Source organism: Hypomesus nipponensis, chromosome 11 (genome assembly GCF_054491055.1).
Source record: "Hypomesus nipponensis isolate SF chromosome 11, ASM5449105v1, whole genome shotgun sequence".
In the NCBI taxonomy this organism is placed as follows: domain Eukaryota; kingdom Metazoa; phylum Chordata; class Actinopteri; order Osmeriformes; family Osmeridae; genus Hypomesus; species Hypomesus nipponensis.
Genome location: NC_140371.1, coordinates 16954112 through 16977039, shown reverse-complemented (window position 1 = coordinate 16977039; position 22928 = coordinate 16954112). Strand labels below are relative to the sequence as shown.

General features: G+C 44.7%; 2 protein-coding genes across 10 annotated transcripts; one reads left to right on the top strand and one right to left on the bottom strand.

The window, feature by feature from the left end:
* The first annotated feature begins 425 nt into the window (after positions 1-425).
* Positions 426-18123, top strand: lrrfip2 (leucine rich repeat (in FLII) interacting protein 2). Of its 9 annotated transcripts, XM_084708900.1 has the most exons (28): positions 430-838; positions 2023-2177; positions 6443-6529; positions 6946-6996; positions 7617-7679; positions 7797-7844; positions 7983-8060; positions 8349-8501; positions 8648-8719; positions 8829-8912; positions 9603-9659; positions 10091-10141; positions 10298-10354; positions 10830-10901; positions 11108-11221; positions 11655-11696; positions 11952-12083; positions 12611-12682; positions 13737-13907; positions 14018-14110; positions 14541-14633; positions 15441-15542; positions 15871-16003; positions 16114-16163; positions 16285-16405; positions 16546-16625; positions 16816-16920; positions 17115-18123. In XM_084708900.1, the coding sequence occupies exons 2-28, from the start codon at positions 2088-2090 to the stop codon at positions 17223-17225; spliced, it is 2382 nt and encodes a 793-aa protein (XP_084565026.1). In that variant the 5' UTR covers positions 430-838; positions 2023-2087; the 3' UTR covers positions 17226-18123. The 9 variants fall into 9 exon arrangements, with proteins under 9 accessions (XP_084565027.1, XP_084565024.1, XP_084565022.1 ...); XM_084708894.1 differs by having other exon boundaries at positions 429-833; positions 10091-10354; XM_084708893.1 differs by having other exon boundaries at positions 429-838; positions 10091-10354.
* Positions 18120-22826, bottom strand: mlh1 (mutL homolog 1, colon cancer, nonpolyposis type 2 (E. coli)). The gene is made up of 19 exons (XM_084708902.1): positions 22493-22826; positions 22123-22213; positions 21931-22029; positions 21757-21830; positions 21598-21670; positions 21395-21486; positions 21266-21308; positions 21062-21150; positions 20847-20959; positions 20655-20748; positions 20418-20571; positions 19957-20282; positions 19714-19844; positions 19498-19606; positions 19337-19400; positions 19075-19239; positions 18892-18984; positions 18685-18798; positions 18120-18520 (listed from the first exon to the last, which is right to left on the bottom strand). Exons 1-19 carry the CDS (start codon positions 22597-22599, stop codon positions 18365-18367), a joined length of 2187 nt encoding a protein of 728 aa, XP_084565028.1. The 5' UTR covers positions 22600-22826; the 3' UTR covers positions 18120-18364.
* Between the last annotated feature and the right edge of the window lie 102 nt (positions 22827-22928).

The window sequence follows — 22928 nt, the reverse complement described above, 5'->3', positions numbered from 1 at the left end:
ACCAAACGTGACACGCACAGGGGCAGTGTTAGAACCAACAAAACATAATTTGTTATTATTCTAAGCATATATGAAAAAAAGATTATTCACAAGAAGCCTCTCTGACATTCAGTAAGAAAATGAAAATGATCCTGCCGTTCGATTCAGGCTAGGTCTGGGTGTTGCATCTTTGGATTTGAATGATTAATTTGAATGACTCGTTCAGCGCATTAATACACAACCCGTACTAATATAATAATAAAATAACATCAAATAACAAATAATATACACTGCAAAGTCCAAATATAAGCTATAGTGAACAACTCGTTTTCATAGAATGTTTATAAATAACATGCCCGAATCGTTAGAGAACTGATTCAGTCCACACGGTTCAGTAAAACGAGAATCGTTCTCAATTTTCACATCACTCCCAGTCCCCGACTAAACTAGGTAAAGAGGGCACTGGGGAGGGAAAGTGAGAGTGGAGGAAAAAGAAGGACAAGGCAGCTGCAGCTGAAGAGAAATAATGTAGTCTGTTGTGAAAATGAACCCTTTATTATAGTTTTCCAAACAACATAGAACAAAATAGATCACATTATTGGAAATATTAAGGTCACTATTGGAAGCTTCGAAGAGGAGACACATTTCATTGGGAGCGTGACGTGAAGAGCAGTGTCAGTTTGCGCTGTCACACATTGGGAATCGCCTAGTTAGCTAGCTGACTTACCGGCTAGCTTTCTAAATTAACAAGGACTGGCCTTTTTGCTGTGTGCTTAATTTGGGACAACAGCAAACAAAAGGGCGCTTCTGGACTAAACTTCGTTGTAAAGTTTTTTTTTTTATCCAAAGGAAGGGTAAGGTCAGTGATATTACGTTAGCTTTAGCTTGTGTTAGCTACTAGCTCATCTAGCTCCATATCCCAAAGTAAACATGCGAAGCCTGCTCGACCTCGCTAGCATTACAGGCTAGCTAATTAAAATGGGCATATGAACATGCTAACTTTACCGCTACGGTTTACTAACGTCAGTCCAGTTGACTGTGATAGCTAACTAACGTTAGCTTCCCAGACAGCAGTGCACTCGTCCAAACTGTTGTCCCAGGCTGTGTCAAATCCGGGGCGTTTCTGACCATAACACTACCATGCATGTCTCATTGTTCGCTAACGTTCATTATATATTTATTATAGTATTAAGTACCAAATAGTTTTAAGGTGAAATAACACCAGCATAGGGCGTTTTGTCCCCTACAACAAGAGAACAGAGAAGCCTCAAGTCCATCATCGCTGGGTTGGAACCTTTTCTGCTCGCTTCCTCAAGCTGACAGTGCATTCAAATGAATATTCTGTGATCAGTTCTGGCCACTCTTACAGTGAGAAACATCCGTAGAGTATGGACAGAGATCGGATCCAACAGAGATTGGAGCCCATACAGAACACAACGTTTTTGTTGATGAAAGAAAATGGCTTTATGAAATGTTGACTGGTTCCAGTCCAACTTCAGTGCTTTGCCTGAGGCGTTGTGTGCCCTCAAAATATGATGTTGAATCTTCCTTATCAATTGTTTTTCTGTCCTAGAATTTGCCAATTGAATAATCTATTTGAGTTTTTTTTTTCTCTCTCTTACAAATATCAATAAATGTATGTGTAAGAGTATTGACAGTGTCCTTGAAACCCCAATTTGTAGTCAAAGAAAGCCATCTTTATTTAAAAGTTTAACTGTGACTGAGTTTAACTATCATAATTCTTTCATGCTCAACCCCTTGATTTTCCTTGTAATTTTGCAGTGATATTTTGCTGGTACCTCAGTGTATGCTGGGCCTGTCAGGCAGTGAATGTCACAGCTGGCCTATGTCAGCCTCAAGTGTTTATCTTATGCTGTCTATTAGGAGCCAGACATCAGTGACTGACCACGATACTAGCCTGTTTGTAGAAATGCATGTCACAGTCCAGAATCATATTCATGAATGGTGTCTCTATTTTTTGAATGTTATATATCTATGTAATTTTTAGGAATAATTTGTTTCTTACTTGTTGTTTATTATCAGCCTACTGCCCCGTTGCTGTCGTCTGCCCCTAAGCGTCTTGGTGGAGTTGCGGTTGTGCTGAAGTCATGGGGACACCAGGGTCTGGTAGAAAGCGTGCCCCTATCAAGGACCGGTTCTCAGCAGAAGATGAGGCTTTGAGTAGCATTGCCCGTGAGGTAAGTTAACTGCACAACCCTCTCTGTGTTCACTTTTGATGTATCTTTTACAGCGTTGACCTATATCTTCCAGATTACAGTCAAAAAAGGTCAAGATAATGGAAATGTTATGATTTCAGAAAGGATACAAGCCATCTTGATTTTACAGTTTTAAATGTGTGGCTAATATCATTTTTACAAGGCTGAAGACCAATAGAGGTTAATGCAGCAAACATCCCTCTGAGGCATAAACTGACACATGTTCACACATAGCTTTACTTTGTATGAAATGGGTCTATGTGGATCTACAGGTTCCACCAGTCAAATCATGTCTCAGCTGCAGCGTGTAGAGACAGCTGGTTTGGGTTGCAGAAGGCTTGACTTGTAGCTATTTAGTAAAATGGAGGGCAGAGGAGAGAATCAGACAGCCTGGCCTGCATTGACTTGTCCTGGGATTATTCAATTTTCTCTCAGCTACAGTTTTCATTCCTGTGTGGTTCTTTATACTAGACCAAAAGGGAAGCCTAACATAAAGCTCAAGAATATTTACAGAAGGGAAACTTCTGACTAATTTCACCTTAATTCTTAACAAAAAAGGAAGATGTGTTCATTTTCTTTAGAAGTAAATACCTCATAAAATTGATGATTTGATTCAGTAGTCAGGCTTGTTGTGTCTGAGCCCTGTGTAGTCTGCAGAGAGCCTCATGGCACTACCCAAATGCACAAGGCTACATTTTCTCTCTTTATAGTCATGCAAGCCTGTCATAGAAACATGAGTCATCTGACCCACCCAGCCAGGTCCTAAATGAATCACAGTCTTTCTTGACTGAATGAAACATGCAAACAGAGGCAAAGCCTGTGTGCAGTTTGTCACTCAGTCAGTTAAGTTCACAAGGCCAATCTCCAACCTGTCACACATCACCACCCTCCCAGACAAAGCTCTAAAGCAGCAGTCTCCCTCGGCCACATGGCAACTGTGCCTGCCTGGGAAGGAGAGCCAGCCAACCTGTGCTTGGCACAGAGCACTGCTGAGAGGGACTGTGAATTTGAGCCTGCACTTTCTCCGGCCCATTTTGGAGGCCACTTGCATTACTGGGCAGACAGTCACTAAATATCAGCAGCTTGCTTGCAAGTCGTGACATCAGCCAAGCATTAGATGATCACCTAACATACAGTTGACTAGTAATGCTTTGGGTCTGAGGGAGAATATGGGCATGTCTGATCAAGGCTGTCATGTTGCTAACTTTGACATTAATGGACATTGGATGGAAGCAGGGGGGCGAGTCATCCTAGTTCATAGTCCATGCTGTTTCTATGCCATGCTGGTTAATGATAGCTGTGCTGCAAGTAGGACTATGGCACAGGCACACTTTCTAGTTTCTATACTGTATAGAGGCTGGCCAGTAGCTTAAGAGATGGGTGACATTAATGCTGCTACAGTCAATAAATTGTCAATAAGTGATCAGTGCTCATGGACTGCTGCTGCGTAAACATGTTTGCACGTGTGTTGACATGTAGCTATGGCCTCATTGAATAAAACAACCACAATAAACACATTGTATGTATGTTAATAATTTAATTATAACTATTTCACACCTTATTTTCAAAAATGATTGTTATACAGTATAATTAGCCTCATCTTAATATATCATGCAGCATAGATACACGCAAAAATGGCTGGTTAACAAACTATGATTCTAACTGTGCTTATATAATCAAACAAAGGTTTAAGGTGTTGCTCTTGATAAGAATTTTATTGAATTTTATTTATTTCAAGACAGGGACAGCGCACAATAATACATTAATCTTGTACAGCAAGAGAATATGCATTGTGCCAGGTTCTAGCAGATTGCTATTTTCCACCTGTAGTCCCTGGGCAAAGTAAAATAACAGAGCAAGGCCAATAATGATAGAGACAATGTATAAAATAGATCAACAAAAACATGGAAGCTGATTCCACAAGACCGGTCAAGCAACACACACACAAACAAACACTGTCACAAGAGCGTCTGCTAAATGATTTAATGTAATGTTGCAACACCCCGCACTTTGCCTGGTCTCGAAGATTCGTTCCTTGACGTGTGTAAGTTGTCAGACAGTTTGACGTAACCCATACTGATGAGACTGTAGGAGGTGTGTATGATAGTGCACTTCTCCTCCCTGCTCAGATTCCCCCTGCCCTCCTCTCGTCTCATGATGTGGGTGCTGCTGGAGGCCTGGGGCTGGGCGGGCACTGCTATAGATAGGCCAGAGACACAGACCTCAGCTGTGCTGCTGTGCAGGTCATTCTGTCAGACGGACCAACAGGTGCAGAGCACAGGGGCTAGCCTGCGGATGTGTGTCTCCACATGCTCCCACTCGATCTCAATGGGCAAACAAAGCCAATGTCAAATCTACATCTATGTTATAATCCTACAGCCGATGCCCTATTAGACATTATAGAAAGTTTGTCATTGGTTAGACCATGGTTTCACAGTCATAACTTTACCTGATTTACAATGACCTTGATCAGCATTGTACAGGGTTGTATACATTTGAAATAGTTTTCTCTTCAATACATCAGTAAACTTTGTCTGCCTCAGTTAGTGACGTGTCCATGCATGTATACGGGGGAGGTATGCAGATATTTGACCTGAAGAGGATCTCTTTTTACGTGCTTCCTTTAACCCCTCAAGGTTTCCCTGGCTCATGGTAACTTTTCTCCCTCATTGACCAGGAATCAACCAATAACAACGTCGACAGGTCTTACACACACAACCTCTGTTTACTAATGATAGCGACAGCCCTCACAGGGCTGCTCATGACTTCTGAAAGATACCACGCCGGGAGGTACAGGCAGCAACACCCAAGATATAATCAGTTAGGAACAGGAGGGACATGGCATACATGTTTGCACAACAAAAGGCTTTTTTACCCCTGCAGTGCTATTTTGTACCGTGGAGAGGAGCAGACCCAGAAGGCAGCCCTTTCTGACTACATGATAAGCATGTACTGGAATGTTGACTATTTGTTTGCGGTGACACTGTGTATACGGGGAGATAAACGGCTGAGGCCTGTCTATTTAAGAATGAGGGCTAATGCTATAAGTTTTTGCATGATTCCGTTTGTTTAATTCCTGCCAGTCAGGAGTTGGAAGGTGTGTGTGTGTGTGTGTGTGTGTGTCAGTCATGTTCCTCTTAAGGGGAGTGTGGGGGGAGGTGTGGTCTGCTTAAATTAGCCACTGCTGCTGAGGCACCCAGCTAAATTAGCCCATATTTCACACTCCGTACTGTTAGGGGTACATCATATTAGACTAGTGAACATTGGTACTTTTTGATTGGAAATGTATTCATTTGGTGGCTTTCAAAGAGAAATGTGTGGTTGTTCACCATCTACTTTCCATTGTAGGTCATATGTATAATTTACCATCATGTTCTGTCATTAAGTTATAGAACTTATTTACTTATACCTTTTATTGAATTAAATGAGTCACACTTAGCAGCAACATGTAAAAAAAGTTTACAAATGTTTAAAAAGTATCAAAACTAAACTAATCAGTTGAAGCCGGTTTATATTCCGTTTCCTCTGTGTCAGAATGTTTGTTCACCACTGACGTCTCTGTAATTTAAGGTCCTTAAATTAGCCTTCCTGAAACTGATGGTTAGCACATGTTGTTGGTGATATGGAATCCCAAGAACTCCCACAGAACAGTATTAATGAGCTGTGACTCATGGGTAAAGTGGTCAACCAGTCCAAGATGTGCTGTAGCTCTGTCCCATTGAGCTCACAGCAGACTTAACCATAGGTCACCCACCAGTGTCATTCATCTCATTTGGATCTGTTGATTTGTTTTGAACTGGTCTCCATTATGGTGCAGACAACCCCATGTTGACATAGCAACAGCCACGTTGTACAGATGGTATTCAGTTTGATGTGTGATGTCAGCTGTAAGATTTACATGTTCTTAGCATAATTGTAATGTTACTTTTAAGCCAACACATGCCTTGCCTCTCATCATCAGTTGTAAAGTGCCTCGGGTTCAGATTGCAGACAGTTTAAGGCCAATTTTGAGTGCTTGTGTTCAGCTAAAGTAAACATCCCACTGGATTACATAAACCGCTCCCTCCTTTTTCCTATTAACAATGATGTCAATCTGTAACTTCAAGTATAAAAGTGCCATTGTGTGTTGTATTTCCGTCCTCTTGGTTATGTTTTTGTTCCTCTCACACGTCGGGTGTGTCCCCTGGGTACAGTACCTGCCAGTTGGCGTTCACTCCTCATGACTGTGTGTGTTTTGTGTTCCACAGGCGGAGGCCAGGCTGGCAGCGAAGAGGGCAGCACGCGCCGAAGCTAGGGATATCAGAATGAGGGAACTGGAGCGGCAACAGAAAGAGGTATAAGATATGTACCATGTCTCATGTCTACCAAACTACAGCAAACCCCACAGTGAATCATGAACTGGAGTCTTCCCAGACAATTTGGAAAGGTGTCCGTCATTTATCCACTTCATCATGACACTTGTCGTGTTTTGATGAGGGGTTGTTCCTTCTTCAGTGCCTGCTCAAGTGCCGCGTGTTCACAGGTCTAACCCAGACTCCATATAGCCCCCCTTTGACACCATTGTACACACTTGGCTGGATAATCACATTTGAAAGAAGAACGCTGTCCTCCCTTCTACTGTCTCTCTTCTTATACTAATACAGGGCATTTCAATACCTACCTACGCGCCTCATCGTCACAGTGGCCTCTGATGAGAGTGTGTCTGTGTGTTTTCTGTGGTACTCCTCCCTCCCTCCCTCCCAATGTTCAGCTCTCTCACCACTCAACCAGCAAGAAATGGGGGTCGATCCACCAGTGGATGGTACAGTACTGTAGACCACATCAGACTGCATGGGTTTCTCTTTCCCCCTCTCTGCTTCTCACTCTTCCTCTCTCACTCTTCCTCTCTCTCACTCTCTCGCTCAGCACACTAACTTACAGCCTGGTGTGTGCTGTGGTGTGTAGCTCCCTTATTGGACGGTTGTTACCTCACTGCAGAAAAATGTTGGTTCGATGTATTTGCTTTGGAGACACCTTAATCTGTGACTGTGTTTTTTGGCCTGGGACTTGACCTCTTGCCATAAATAGGCCTACGGAAACTTGGTGTAATGCATCTCGGCGGTTTTATTAATTATTTTAACCGACTCAGCGTTTTATTGTTTATAACAATAATGAGATTGTTGCATCATGGTATTTAGAGTATGTTCTATGAACATGATATACTTACATTTTTGTGCCTTTTTTTTGCAAACAGTTGACTAGTTTGACTAATTCTTCAAAGGAATAACATGGTTAGGTGAAGCATGGTGTGTCCAGGTGTATATGCGGTCGGTTGTGTTTGAGCCACACAGCGTGTTGGCGGGATGTTTGATTTTGCGTTGCTGTGACTATGGTGGTGTATCACCTCCTCCCCTTTCCTGTTTCTCCACTCCTGTGCTCCAGGCTGACGCAGAGAAGGCCAGGCACTCTGGCTCGAGCAGTAGATCCAGCAGCCATCAGCGTCGGGTCCGTATCCCCCCCCCCATTCTCTCTCTATCCTATCCCTCTCTCATCCACGCTTTTCTCTCTTGACCTGGTGTGTTCTGTTTGCGGCTTTTTGTTTCTCCTTCTTGACATGAGCAGGGGCTGGAGGATGATGCCCTGTCAGTCCGCAGCAGTGCAAGCTATAGGGTGTGTACACAGCTCTGTCTGATGACGACATGCCTACTTTTGGCTTGCTGTAGAAGGTGCTTTTTAAAGGCCTAACTGTTGGCACTGAAATGTCCATGACTCCTGTGGGTAATTTGATTTTTTTTCCTGGTTTTCAAGTCCACAAGTTCCACATTGAGAGACCTGGGCAGTTCTCACAATAGCCGGGCAAGCACTTCTCGTAGAAGAGACTTGGCAGTACGTGTGCGCGCGCATGTGCCAGCGTGTGTGTTTTGTGCAGATAAATGTTTATTGACTATATTAGACTGGTGTATTCAAAGCAGGGCATTGGGATGACACTAGGCTATTGCAGATTATAAATAGTTCATATAAATTATATAACACTTATGAGGTGTTAAAACAGCACTATATTAGTTTATTAACTTTGGCTTGAAGTTCTTATATACTATAAGTGTTGTGCACACTAACTCACAGCATGACAGTCTTCTATCGTCGTAATTCCCGCGAATCCTGTTCTTTCCTCAGTCTGACATTCTCGCCAGTAGCTCCTCCCTGAGGAACAGTAGCTCCTCCCTGAGGAACAGTAGCTCCTCCCTCAAGAACAGTAGCTCCTCCCTCAAGAACAGTAGCTCCTCCCTCAAGAACAGTAGCTCCTCCCTCAAGAGCTCCCGCTCCACTGTACGTAGTCCACTTGTGTGATGGCATGCATATGCATACAGATACTGGACAGTTTTGGTCTCAGCTGTGTGTTCGTCCATAGACGGGCCCATAATGTTGGTGTCTTTTTCTGCTTTTGGTGTTTCTGTGTATCGTGGGACTCACAGAGCTCTGTGTACAATGACCTGCAAGGCTATAAGAAGGCTCCGACATCCAGCAGCTCCAGGAAGGACCTGCTGGTCAGTTTTAGACCCTGAAATCAGGGAAGACGTGCACCGTTTTCACCTCACAGCTTAAGCTGCTCTGTGTCTTATTGTATGTGGTCATGATCCCATATCCCCCCTCCAGACTGGGCTCTACCATGATCAGAGGAACTACAGCAGTCTGCAGAGCATCAAGCCTCCTCCCTCTACTTCCTCCTATCAGCCTCGGGTTGGTGTCGCTCTCCCCTCCCTTTCTCCCCTCTCTCTCTCCCTCTCTTTCTCACCTGCTCTCATTCAAACAGAGCTATGACAAGTTACTGTTGAACTGAAACTAGTTAAGGAGCTAAATTCTTATCTGAGCTCAGGTTTATTGGAGGTGTAAACCTCATTTGAGAAGATCCCTTTGTGAATTGTTAACTACAATGAGGGTTTTGGCTTGGAAGCTTAGTGAGTAAGCACAGTGATTCCTTCCATTTACCTGCTGTACCAACTATGTTTGTACAGCAGTTTAGAAACTATACTCACATACAGTCAGCATTTTACTCCATGTGTCAGGTTACAATAAGAGGCATTCTGTGGAAGGATCTTGATATACAAATTGTAGGCATGGTTATGACTAGCTGGGCACATGCAAAGTGTCTACTCTGTCAACTCTTATCTAACCAACTCTGTCCAGACATCAGGAACATGCTCCCTTCACTTCCCAGCACCACTCCCTTCCCTTCACTGGCCTCTTCTGGTGTTCAAGGCCCCAAGATCCCTCAGAGAAACGGGCTTCACATGATATGCAAGATACAATTCAGGGCTTCTTGCAACACCCACACCTCCACCTTGTTGTGGCTGTGGTTGTCCTTTAACTGTCCTTCACTCCTCCTTTATCCCCCTTCCTTCCTTCCTTCCTTCCTTCCTTCCGCTACAGGCCACATCCTCGGCCTCCACCACTACTGGTTCGGGGCTGGCGCGCAGCTACAGCATGGTCAGTTATACTCACCAGCACCCCTCTTTCTGCGTGCCTTCACTCCACCTTCAGTGTAGTCCAGGTCCCCATGGATGTATGTGATTGGGTGGCCAGAGGCTTCCTGGGAGAGCTATATTTAGGTCTAAGTGGGCACTTGGTGGGGCCAAGAATATGCTCTGGACATTGGATAAGACAAAACAGCCCAGAGCAGTAAGAGAAATGGCATGATACAAGAAATAGTCTGAGGAGGATGTATGGGGATGGATCTTGTCAGTTCACGTCATGTTCAGTCAGTCTGAGGACGACACATCTTGTGTCAACACATGCTGCTGAGCTTGTCACACTCACTGACTGACTGACTGACTGACTGACTGACTGACTGACTGACTGGGATGCCTCCCTGTGCGTGCTATGCTGAGTTGTGGATTCTCTTCCCCTTGCGTCTTTAGGCCTCTATACATGACGACCCTGGTCTCTATGGCTCTCACAGTACCAAAGCTGTAAGTGTTCATAGTGTTTGCTGGAGCGGTGGGAAATTATGTCACCATGTGGCAAGGCCAACAACAGCAGCAGCAGCAGCCCACTGTCTTGTGTGTGTGGCCTGTCTGCTCTCTGTCCCCATGTCAACAATCTGTCTGTCCCATTCCACTCTGCAGCCCTCTGAGTGCAGCTGGTACTCCTCTGGAGCTAGCTCCACCCGCAGCAGCCCAGCGGTGAGATCTCCATACCCCAAACCAATGCACCCCATTCTGCATGTCGTCAACTTCAGTCACACAGCCATTACTAAAATGTTACCCCTTTCCCTAACAGCCTCCCCTCTTCACTTAGGGATACAGTAGGACATAGTAGTAAGCCACTAGATGACTGTACAGCAGTATCCTGTCTTGATTTATTTAAGTGTGTGAGGCAGTTTACAGGGTTCCATCAATGCTGTGTTTTAAGTTACAGATGTAGGGCTATTTTGGTGATATCTTGGATCAGATAATTGCATGGTGCTGCTGAATTTGGAAACTCATGGTTAGTCCAGTAATTCAATAATTCGTTGGCAGAAAGTGCTGCTAGAGAACTATATCGGTGAGGGCGTGCCTTGTCCTGTGCATGTGGACTTTCCTCTTACTAAGAATGCGTCCTCACTGTGTGCGCGTGTGTTGACGTGTGCGTTGACGCGTGTGTGGCCCTCCCTGCCAGTCCTCCTCTGATGACGACACCGTCAGCACCGTGTCCCAGGACCGCTTCAACCGGGGCAGGAGGGACAGCGTGGTGAGCTCCTGGGCTGGCACCCTCTGACATTTAACACCACCCAGAATCCTCCTCTGTCACTCCATTACTACGTCTCTCGACACTACTCATCCCACACGCTCCTCCTCCGTGTTGTCCTTCTGACCTGTCCTGTCGTCTGTCCCTGTCCTTACTGAATGTCTCTTTCGTCTCCGTCCCTGTGCCCTCTGCTCTGATCCGCCGGTCAGTCGTCTGACTTCTCAGACATCAGTGAGACGGCCGCTGACTATTTCAGCCGCTCCAACCGGCGGGGCAGCATCGTGTCCGACCTAGATGACCTGAGCATCCCAGACCTGGACTCTGTAAGTGGCTCCACACTGGCTGGGTCAGTGGAAGCTGGTCTGGCCTCCTCTAACGCACAGCGTTTTTTTTGCGAGTCGTCCAGGCTTGGGTTTGACAGTCTCACCGCCTGCGTTTTGTGTGGGAGATGTTGTTTATGGATGACGTCGAGTGGTTACGTCTGATGTCTGAAGTCGAAGCGCATGGTGTGAAGTTGAAAAGACAATAAAATGACATTTGTGTTTGGTGTTTTTACTTACTGATTGTGTCTGTGTGTTTTGAGTGTGTGTTTACTAGCCAATGGGACTTGATCTGTGAACGTGCAGTAGTTTCAAATGTTGCTGACTAACTTCTTAATTAACAGGATCAACCCCATGCATGGACCAAAGAGGATAAGCCTTCAGTTGATTCTAATGCGTGCATATTAATATTGACTGAATGTTTCCTTTTTCTCAGCTGGATGAAAAATGCAACAAGCAGTACTCAGATTTCAGCCGGGTGAGTGCACATCGCAGTTTTTTATGCTGTCATATTAGCTGCTGATTAGATCAATGAAAGTCCTCCTTATCTGTGTGCTGAACGTTGCATAAGTCTGATATGCGAGTATCTACAACCTATACCTTTGGTTCTGTCAGTCAAATGACACACAAGAGCTAGGTGAGTGGAGCTGTGTGGTGTCAGATGGCAGTGTTGAATGACAGGCCCGACGTGCTGTGTGCTGACTGGAGTCCACCGACTCTTCTGTGTGTCTAGCCGTCGTCGCGCTGCACCACCCCGGGCCTGTCGGCGGCTACCCTGGCCTCCCTGGGAGGCACCTCTTCACGACGTGGCAGCGCCGACACTGGGAGCATCGTCGACCCAGACTCCAGTCTGAGTGAACTGAGGGTGAGCTGTTTGCGCACACTCTCATGCGCGTGCAGTCGCGCACACACGGTGTCTGCCTAAAATGACTAAATGTTACAGCAGGTCATTTACACATTTTTTGCTTTGAGGTTAGATTTTGTAATACTATGAGCAGTTTTATTAAATATATAAAGATATTATAATTTCCTGATATACTATTTCAAATCATAGTGAACGTTTTTTTTTGTTTGTGTGTGTGTGCTTTATCTTGATTTCTTCTTTTACTGTGAACCATCTCGGTCTTCCTTGGCTGCCTACCTTTTCTTGGGGTCTCTTGTAAAATAATATATTCATGTGTGTGCACGGGAATTCTGGATGTGATGTCGTTTTTGGGGATGAACTTCCTGTAAAGCTGTCGTCCTCCTTGTGTGTCTGGGCCTACCGGTCATGTTTCTGCCAGGTGAACGGGTTTGAGCTGGCAGCAGCACGCGGGGCTCACAAGTCTGTCCTTCATTCTCCATTGCCTGTCCTTCAATTCACCCCGACCATTCCTCCCGTCTGCTCTACAGGATATCTATGATCTAAAGGACCAGATTCAGGATGTAGAGGGGCGATACATGCAGGGGCTTAAAGAGTTGAAGGTAGAGGGGCCTGAGCTCGCAGCATGCCTTCTCTTCTTCGTCCTTTCCTGGGAGCCTTGTGGCAGCACTAACCCCCCCCCCCCCTCCCTCCCCCAGTCCACCTATAATAGCCTAACCCTCCAGTCACTACTTTTGTGGGCTCCCAGTCAGATGGCATGATCCTTGCACGACCTTCCTATGACCGTACCCTGCTTCCTTTTAAACTCGAGCAAACACACTTATGACAGTGGTGATGGTGGCGTAGGACCATGGCGCTGCCTCCACGTGTAGTGCCCCAGGGGAAAGAGCATCAGACAACCATCAGTTGTTTTCCTGCTCTATGCTCCCAGATTCGATCCTTGTGGTTTGTATTGTATAGTTTTCCACCCCGAGCTGTCATCCACAGATGCTGGATGGCCCTCAGGTTACTCTTTTGAAGTGAACATGATTAGCTCACTGTTCTGAGGAGTCTGAGGAGTCACAGTCCGCAAGGATAGCTTACTAACACACCTGGCGCCTGGCATGTCTACACTGTGGCCTAACAAAAACACTCAACAGTTGCTGGTCAATAGTATTTTGGTCCAATACTGAATTCAGTTTGTCTGAATTGTATCAATTGTGTTCCTTCATTCCTCCTGATCAGTGCACTTAATATTTTAAGTATTGGTTTCACCACTTGTCAATCTCAGTGGAATCCATTGTGAATTTATGAAGTATCTATACTCTTATATTTACCATGCAAGACCCTCATTAGGACATGACATATATACAGTAGGTAACTTCCTGAGATGGACCAATGAAGAATTGCTTGTTATTGCTTGTTAACTATTGCTTGTTATCTATTGCTTGTTATTGTGAGTATGAAAGTTATTTGTATATTTCAGTAAAACGTTCCAGAGTTATACAGAACCCATTAGTAGACGAAACTGCAATTTCACAGAGGATCTCACACAAGTCATGGTAAACTGGTTGGTATACTGATCGTCATCCAGCAGTGTAAGCAGTCTGCAGGGCCGGGTCAGCATGGTGTTCCATGTTCGTAAAGACGAGCGTGTGTTTGCCCCATGCCTGCCAGGAGTCTCTCTCGGAAGTGGAGGAGAAGTACAAGAAAGCCATGGTGTCAAACGCACAGCTGGACAACGACAAAGCCAACCTCATCTACCAGGTGGACACGCTCAAAGACGTGATCGAGGAGATGGAGGAGCAGATGGCCGAGATGCGGAGGGAAGTGGACGACAAGTCAAAGGTAAAAGGGTTTTACCTTCTGTGGTCGTCTCGTTTTGGGTTGGAAAACCTCTGAACAGTTTGCACAGCGTGATTCATTGTTGGTGTGACAAAGGTCCTGTGTGGTTTCAGGAACTAGAAAGACAAAAGCATACCTGCACGGTCCTGCAACACAAACAAGAGGAGTTGAAAGAGGGGATCCGCCAGAGAGATGAGCTCATAGAGGTACGGCCGCACTAGCAAAACACGTCGACTGGACTCCACCAGTTCACACCTGCATTCTTTCAACACTTGTTGCTCTCCAAACACTGAGTGGGCTGCAAGAGGTCTAGGGGGTTGCTCTGTACTGCAGTAACCCGATGACGATTGAATGGATGGGCCCCCAAGGAGTCCTCTTTCACAGTGTGCGTCTGGTCTATGTGTCCTCCTGAGACACTGTGTCAGTTCCCCTGCTCCTTCACTCTGCTGTCTCTGTCCTCATCTGATTTGATCCTGTCTTCATTGTGTCTCTTCCATCATTGTGTTCATCTCCTGGCGAGGGTCTCTGAACCATCTCTCACAGTTCATATACGTAAAGTTATTTCTCTTGTAATTTCATCTGTTTCATTCTGCTTCTCCTGCTTCTTTCCCTTTCCACTCGGGGATATCTCTCCAGGAGAGCCAGCGAATGCAGACTAAGTTAGATACCCTGACGAGAGAGGTGTTTGACCTGCAGGAAACCATAAACTGGAAGGACAAAAAGATTGGGGTAGGAGGTCTCACAGAGGGCTCTGGTTATAAGAGGCAATAGATGGAGTCACGTTCAGGCAGCGAATACTCTTGATTTGTGGGCTTGACTTCATGGAAAAGCCTTATGCAAATGTTTTTAATGAACTGAAAGTTCAGTGGAAAAGGTCAGCGAAAGCAATCAGATAAACACCAAGTCTGTTGCCTCTCATACAGTAACTGCATGACAGAGAGCCTTAAAAGCTTGTCGTTGGATCCATTCTGATTTCGCACTCTCACAAAATGTGCATGTAATATTGCCATCGTGCGTTCGCTAACTTGATTTGAAGACGGAATGCTGTGCTCATAGAATATGAACGTGCTAGCCATAGAATAACCACGCTGGTCCAAGAGGGAGAGATTTGCACTGCCTTTTCGCGTGCGCACCACAAAATGAGAGCTTATGAAAGGTATTAGAAAAGACTCCACTACACTTAGATGGCAGCATGACATCCGTTCTCACGCCATCTGCTGGAGCTCCCGAGTACTGCCTGTGTGATGGCAGTTGATGTTGATTATTCGTCCCTCTAGCATTCCCCTTTGTTAGCGTAGTCTTGCGTCGTGTTTCGTTTGTGTGTGTGTCGTGACTTGGTATTCCCGTGTCCAAATGCATAATGCAGTATCCCAAGTCCTCCTGGTCAGTCATAATGTGCTGTCTGCATAGCTCACTGTGCATGGAAGGCATGCGTCACTGTGCACGTCTGCTGGTTCGCTCTCTCCGACGTTTGCTCCTTGCTTCTTGTTTCACTTCTTGTTTTCTCCTCTTGTTTCTCCTCCCCTGTGTGGCCAGGCACTAGAGAGACAGAAAGAGTACTTTGGTTGCATTAGGAATGAGAGAGATGAGCTCAGGGATGAGCTGGCTGACATCAAGGGGAAGTCCAAAAATGGAGAGGTAGGTTACTGGGGAACATTTTGGCACACTGCAGGGTTACAGGAATGAGCTTTTCATGTGTGACATGAAAGTGAAGACAAGCAAAGTGGTTGGTATGATCGTACATCCACACCTGTTTCTGCTGTTTCTCTCTCCTCGCCAAACGTCTTGAAAACATGTTGGGTGTGTTAAGTATAGATGGAATCTACGGACTTCCCGGTATTTTGAGTACCCAAAGCTCTTTGACAAACACAAGGATGTAATTCCTATACGCTAATACATGTCCAGAGTCACAGATGTACACGTTGTGCGGCTCCTTAGTTCTGCTCCTCTGCCTCCCCGCCCCCAGAAACATGGCCTCGTCATCATCCCGGAGGGCACGCCCAACGGAGACATCAGCCACGAGCCGCCAGCCTCGGGGATCACCGTGGTTACCCAGGAGTCCGCCCAGGTGCTGGAGTCAGCAGGAGAAGGGCCACTGGGTGAGTGGACAGGCCCACCGGGCCTGATGAGGGCACCCTTTCTGGGTCAGCGCCGTTGGTCTGTTCGCAGTGTTTCACATTAACAGCCGTACCTCTTGTTTCGTTTGTAGATGTTAGGCTACGAAAGCTTGCGGATGAAAAGGATGAACTCTTAGCCCAGGTAGTTGTTGCTTTTGATTCTTTTTTTAATTTTTTTATAAAGCATCATATAAATGTTTCCGTGCTTGGACGAGCGCCCTTCCTTCGTCAGTAATGTTGAGGTGCGTTCTGTGTCCTCTCAGATCAGGAAGCTGAAGATGCAGCTGGAAGAGGAGAGGCAGAAACCCTCCAAGATGGATGCTGTGTATATGGACGGAGAGAAGATGGAAAACGGCACTGACCTGCACTTTATTGAAATGCAGAGTAAGCTTTTTTAGTTCTCTCATTCAGTGACAAGTACAACATAGTACACACAAACTACCTCACTTGCTTTGTTTCAGTAGTCCCGGATCTGGTTTCAGTTATCACTTGGACTTGTAATAAAACTTTTTCCGGCATTGCAGGAGATGCCAACAGACAGATCAGTGAATACAAGTTCAAGCTCTCAAAGGCAGAACAGGAAATGGGCACAATGGAACAAAACGTAAGTCATGGAAAGTGGTGCGGTTCTTTCCAGGCTGTTTATGAGTTCTGGCTGACAGCTTGCCAAGCTAACCACGGGCCACATTAATAATAATAATACTAGAATCTAAAAAAGGAAAATAAATCATGACGGAGAGATCTTAGTGTGTGCGCGTGTAATGATGTTACTACTGTATTATTCTCCTGTCCAGATTAACAGACTAGAAGGACAGGTGTCTCGTTACAAGGCATCTGCAGATAACTCAGAGAAAATTGAGGATGAACTAAAGGTTGAAAAAAGGAAAATTCAAAGAGAGGTAAGAGGACAAGTCAAAGTCCCTCTGTGAATATGCTCAAGGTTTATCCTTGTCTGTTTTCCCTGCCTTGAGGAATCTACATAGAGGGTCTTGATGTCTATTTAGAGTATTGAAACAGGCCAAATGAGAGATCCATGAGCTGCCCGCATAAAAAGATCCAACCTTCAGCCTCTCTATCTCATCCTCTCCCACAGCTGCGAACAGCCCTGGATAAGATTGAGGAGATGGAGATGACCAACAACCACCTAGTAAAGCGCCTTGAGAAGATGAAGGCTAACAGGAATGCTCTTCTCTCTCAGCAGTGAGGCGATGGATTGCCACAAACGCCCTTAAACTCGCACCTCAGACTGCCATATTGTGTCTGGAGCACATTTCCATTCTTCCTTGTTAACACTTGTGTTGTGTAGCAAAACCAAAAACACTTATGGAGGAAAAAAAAAACACTGGTAGCCCAGGCAAAGCTGTACTTTTTTTTTTTTTTTTGGACTATGAGCATTGGTTTGTCATGGTGTGTGTGCACGCCAGTGTCTTTGGAAGGGAGCCGCAAAACATCTATAACATTAAGAGTTGCTTGGGGAGATTCTAAGGTTACTTCTCTACCCATTACCTTATTTTTCAAAGCTTTGTACTATATCATGTCATTCATAAGGTTTTATTTCTCTGGCTGGGTGCTTAGCTATTCATTGTTTTGTTTATTTTTGATAAGTTGCATGAATGAGTGTAATAGCGCTTTTAAACTGTTAAGCCCTCACGGCTGCTGTAGCCCTGCACCTGTTCATGAACCCTCACACAGTGAAGTGCCTTCTCACCTGTATTCTGAGGGATTTTTAACGTCCTATAATAATAACAAAAACAGGTACAGAATAATGTATTTAAAGGTGCGGTCATGATTTGAAAATATAAACGAACCATTGTCTGCTGAGGTTTTATTGAGAATTTTTGGAAAATGATATTTAAGAGATTTCTTGGAAATAAATGTGTAATGACATGAACTGTAAATACTAGAATGTTTTTTGCATGGGTTATGGCACATTTCCTGAGAGGTATTTTTTGCAACAAAAGTACATCCACAGAAACAGCACTACATACCACTTCTTCAAACTGTGTTTGCTGCTTAGAAAGCATTACAAGTCTCAGGACCACACAACAATTGTGACTGGGGCAGCTACTGCATTGATATATTAATAAACTTTACCAGATTTACACTGCCTTTTTCATTACTTTTTATTTAACACAAACACAGAATGACACTTCACCTTTACCATGTACAAAAATGATTTGTAACATCCTTCCGGAAGTGTTCTTTCTATATATTGCAAACTTGTACAAAAATCAATGTTTGTGGCAGACATTATTTACAACACAAACAATAAATGTGTCTGAAAGTCATAGCAGCAGATACACCTTACTCCGGTATTCATTTACCAGTATTTTCCATCTAGTTTCAGCACCTCTCAAACACTTTGTAGAGGTCTGGCAAGTTGGCTATCTGGAGCACACTGCCATCTTCACTGAAGTGCTTAGGGGGGCTGAAAAGGTTGCGGAATGCTTTAAAAATGATGTGCTCAACCTTCCAACGCCATGAGTTCAGCTCTGTATCCTGCAACACAAAGCAGAAACTAACAAATCATTATTTTAGTCCTCGAGGGGATATGTTTAGCATCTGCATAACTTTTGAAACAAGGGGTCATTTGCTACAAGGTCTTCTGTGATGACAAGATATTCTGCAGTTGTCTCAAACCATCTCTGAGGGCCATATTGTACCTGCTCCTCCTCTTCTGGCTCTGGCTCCAGGATATACTGCTTTCTGATGGAGTAGAACTGGCTGCACTCCCGGCTGAAATCTCGGAAGAACTCCTTCTCATCATCCCAGTTCACCTAAAAAGGCACCGCACACATCTCCATAATAAGCCTCCAACCCAAGAGGATTTCCCTCTGAAGTTCTCTCATATTTAGAGCATTTGTTTTTACCTCAGTGGCTAAACGTAGGACAAACATGGGCAGACCCTCCATGATAGGAGTGTACTTGTCTAGCAGCAGCGGCAGCCCAGTTAGGTTCCCCTCCTGTGATGGAGAGCATGCTAAACGTCACAATGTGATGACAAGGTCTGCATGTACCAACTCACTGTACCGAGATAAAATAGTGAGACAGACCTCGTCAATCTCAAAGGAGAAGTAATCCTCCAGCATCTCTGCCTTCTTCTTCAGGAAGTCCACTATGTACTGGGCCAGGCCCTCCTTAGGCCCATCCTCCTCTGTCCAGCCACTCTCCTCAGAGTCCAGTGCCAGCATAGCCAACTCATACAGCGGCGCTGGAGTCTGTAATAAAGAACACACCCCACAAAACCGGCAATCAGAAACTCCTCTTTCTATTTGTCCACCCTTTTTCATTTCCCAGTTATGTGGTGATACTCACAGACAGTCTCAACACACCAAAGTTCCCAAAGTCGTAGATCAATATCTGGTAGAAAAGTTCCTGGCTGGAACACAGGAAATGTTACAACTCAGTCTAACAGGCCCAGGGCTTCATAGCTTCACATTGGTAAATGCTGTGACACCTGTATGTGTGTTTCTGACCTGAGTTTAGTGGTATTGAGGAGGTACAACTTGGTGTGGTGCTGGATAAGAGTCCACTGGGGGTTGACACAGCCAACAAACGAGAGGTTCTGAAGCATCTCTTGAAGACCTGAGAACACCCCAAGAGGTATGGTTTGAGCCAGCCTTTGGAAACACTCATACATCAAACTTGTTCTTCTACGCACTACTGCACAATCAGTCAAGTGAGTTGAATACCTGTATGTGCCCGTTCAGTAATCTCGTCTCTTAGCTCCCTCACACTGGTTAGCTTGATGACTCGTCTTCTGGGAGTGGCTGCAGCTGTTAGGTCCTCCTGCTTCTCTTTTTGGACGACACGAGGCCTCTTCCTAGTCCACACACACACACACAACTAAATACACATTTCAGAGATGTATATTTATAACTTATATATAAAGTATATCACCGAATCTTGATCAAACTCCAACCTCACACCCTTACCTGGAGTAATCATCTAGTGTGTCTGAGCTAGTTCCTGGACGGGCCTCTGAGGGGTCACTGGTCTCTTGTTCCTCCAAGGCTTCCAGCATATCTGCATCGTCCATCTCATCTGTGTCTTGTGCAGGAGGCTGCGGTCTGGACACGGGCTCCACACTGGCCTGACCACTAGAGGTTGGCTTCTCTTTAGGCAGCAGGAAGGCATCCAGTTTCTGGGCTCGACAGTCAGTCCTCACCATCTGATGGGCGTACGTTCGCTCGCTGGATTCTGCAGTGGAGCTGGTAGAGGGCTTCACGTCACTAGAGACAGATGGCCTGGGCAGCAAGGTCTACAGAGGGGAAACATCAAACAACTGAGTTTAGCTCACGTTAACATCATAGGCTGTAAAGCCTCGCTTGGACATTAAAAAATATCAATCATTTTCATGCTTGGACTTTCACAATAGGCAACAGGGGTGCATTACCTGTGTAAAATATGTACGTGAGGAGTTGGAGCCCAGCAATTTACTCTCTATGTGTTTCTGGACACTCTCGATGATGCAGTCTTCATGGAGAAAGTGCACCTCATGTTTGGTGGGATGAACGTTCACATCTATATTGTGTGGTGCTATCTCCAGGCTATGGCAATGACAAAGAACTTTACGTGAAACCAACATCCACCCAAGCTACTTTCCAGTTCTTATTCAATTAAATGTACATACCTGAGATAGAGGAAAGGATGAGTATTCTTGGGAAGGTAGGCAGCATAAACCGTTTCTACTGCTTTTTTCAAGGCATTTGATTCTACCAGACGATCTGATAAGAATTGACTTGAATTATTAGCAGTATTTAGTATTGGTAGAATAAATTAAAAGGGATCAAATTAAAAGAGTTTAGCTTTCTGTGGTACATACGGTTAATGAAGAGGATGAGGATGCATTTCTTGACTGAGTAGTTGGCATTTGAGATGTAGCCATTCAGCTTGAAGGTAAGCTTCTGATCCTCACAGCCTACTTCTAAAAGCTCCCTGTGAACACACAACAAGAGTCCCACATTCAGTTGAAAAACACTATAATCATCAAATCTGGCATTAAGAGATGTCACATCTCTGTCTTTGAATGGGTACTACCTGCTGACTGCATTACCAAACACTACCCGGATGTTGTCCAGTATGGAGGCATTTGGTAGGGTCCTGACATCAGCCATGGTTTCCCCTTGCTGGAAAAACACACAGATGAATTATGTGAAACATCCAAATGGCCACAATCAGCCCCAGATCACTCAAATCAACCCTCCAACTACCATAGATTTATGGTTGCCAGCCATGTCTTACCTTTTTGACAGATAAACTTTTTCCAGAGTTATGTATGGCATACCTGCAAAACATAGTTATGAATATGACAAAACATACTAAACTAACCTTAACCCAAGAGGTACAATAACACAGAACATGGCTACAGACCTGCTCACCACCTCTACAATCCTGGCGTACTCCTCACTGGGGCTCTTCAGGGCTTTCCTTCTGGTAGACACATTGTAAAACAGATCCTCCACCTGATAATGCAGAAAAACACCAATATTATAAATGTAATTAGTTAGTCTGTTCGCTTTCAGTGGCTGGTCACAACTCACAATTAAGGGCTGAATAATAACCGATTAACTCACAATGATTTGTGTTCCCTGGTTACCAGCACAGGGTTTGGGTTGAGTCTTAAGTTTCCCATCACAGTAAGTTGCTCTGGAGAAAGAAAAGAAAATACCCTGAGACTGTAGTAGAGTACTACAATGTACTACAATGTAGTAGAGCCATACTAATTGACTTACCTGTAAGCGCATTTGGCGTCAGCAGTTTTGGTTGTTATTGTCACATGGGCCACATGACTTATACTGGCCAGGGCCTGAAAAAACAAAACATATCAAAAAGTTTGTATGTGATAGCTAACGTTGATAATACAATATTCAAGAAATTAAAAGTCAAGTACTTATCACTGTCCCTACCTCTCCTCTGAAGCCATACGTTGAGATACCTGTGAGGTCTTCAAATGTCTGGAGCTTGCTTGTTGTAAACCGTTCGCAAACTATGTCCATGTCGTCTTTCTGCAACATAAGACACATTGAACCAGGCCATAACACACATGAAAAATAATTGGTTGTGTTGCTAATCCTGGGTCAACATCTCAAAAAACACACCCTGATGCCAGTGCCATTATCCTGAATCTGGATCAGTTTCAGTCCTCCCTCCTTGACAGCAACCTGTATGTTGGTGGATTTTGCATCCAGACTGAAACATGATGTAAAACAGATTCGATTAAAAAGATAGCCATTGTGTAAATGTGTCCGTTTTTACAAGTTTACGTTTGGACCTAGTAGTATTGTTAGTTACTGACAAGTGGGGCGTAGACTTGTGTAGCAAACGTGTACAGTAAAGTCTGTAGACTATTTTGATAGGCTAACGAGGTCGCTAGCAATCTTACTGTTGTTAGCTAGCTAGCAAGCTAGATACAACCCATCTGAAGCGGTAGTTACAGTAGCTATCCATCTTTATTTGTGGTTAACTTACCAGTTCTCCAGCATTTCTTTGATTGCATTAGCTGGACGTTGAATCACCTCTCCTGCAGCAATCCGATTGACAACTGTCTCATCCAGTCTTCGAATAACTCCGGCCATGTTTACTTTAGGTACTGGTAATTCCTGACTTGTTCCACGCTTTTGAAGCTAAATCAACTAGCATATCTCGCAAGTTGTTGAGCGTAGCTAGTAGCTACTGGATCCCAGTATATGTATTTGTTTGGAACTGTAGAAAACTTGCTAGCTGGCTGCAAAGGAAGACAGTGCTAGTGTGGAATGGATTTGTCCAGTGGCCACTAGCTAAGTGTAAAACTAAAGCGCGGGTTGATAGTACAGGTACATGATTGGCTATTCCTCTAACAAGGGAAATCGTCATAGGTCGGTAGAAAGGAACACGTAGTGACAGACACACTCCCAAAACATGCTAC

Excerpts from the sequence above, each read along its gene's own strand:
- lrrfip2 (XM_084708894.1), top strand. The coding sequence starts at position 2,088 with ATGGGGACACCAGGGTCTGGTAGAAAGCGTGCCCCTATCAAGGACCGG. Across the intron at positions 8,913-9,602 it reads CTTCCTCCTATCAGCCTCGG|GCCACATCCTCGGCCTCCAC; the intron begins GTTGGTGTCGCT and ends CTTCCGCTACAG. Across the intron at positions 12,084-12,610 it reads CCAGTCTGAGTGAACTGAGG|GATATCTATGATCTAAAGGA; the intron begins GTGAGCTGTTTG and ends TCTGCTCTACAG.
- mlh1 (XM_084708902.1), bottom strand. The coding sequence starts at position 22,599 with ATGGCCGGAGTTATTCGAAGACTGGATGAGACAGTTGTCAATCGGATT. Across the intron at positions 20,572-20,654 it reads CATCCTTTCCTCTATCTCAG|CCTGGAGATAGCACCACACA; the intron begins GTATGTACATTT and ends TCATTGCCATAG. Across the intron at positions 18,521-18,684 it reads AGCCAGAAGAGGAGGAGCAG|GATACAGAGCTGAACTCATG; the intron begins GTACAATATGGC and ends TTTGTGTTGCAG.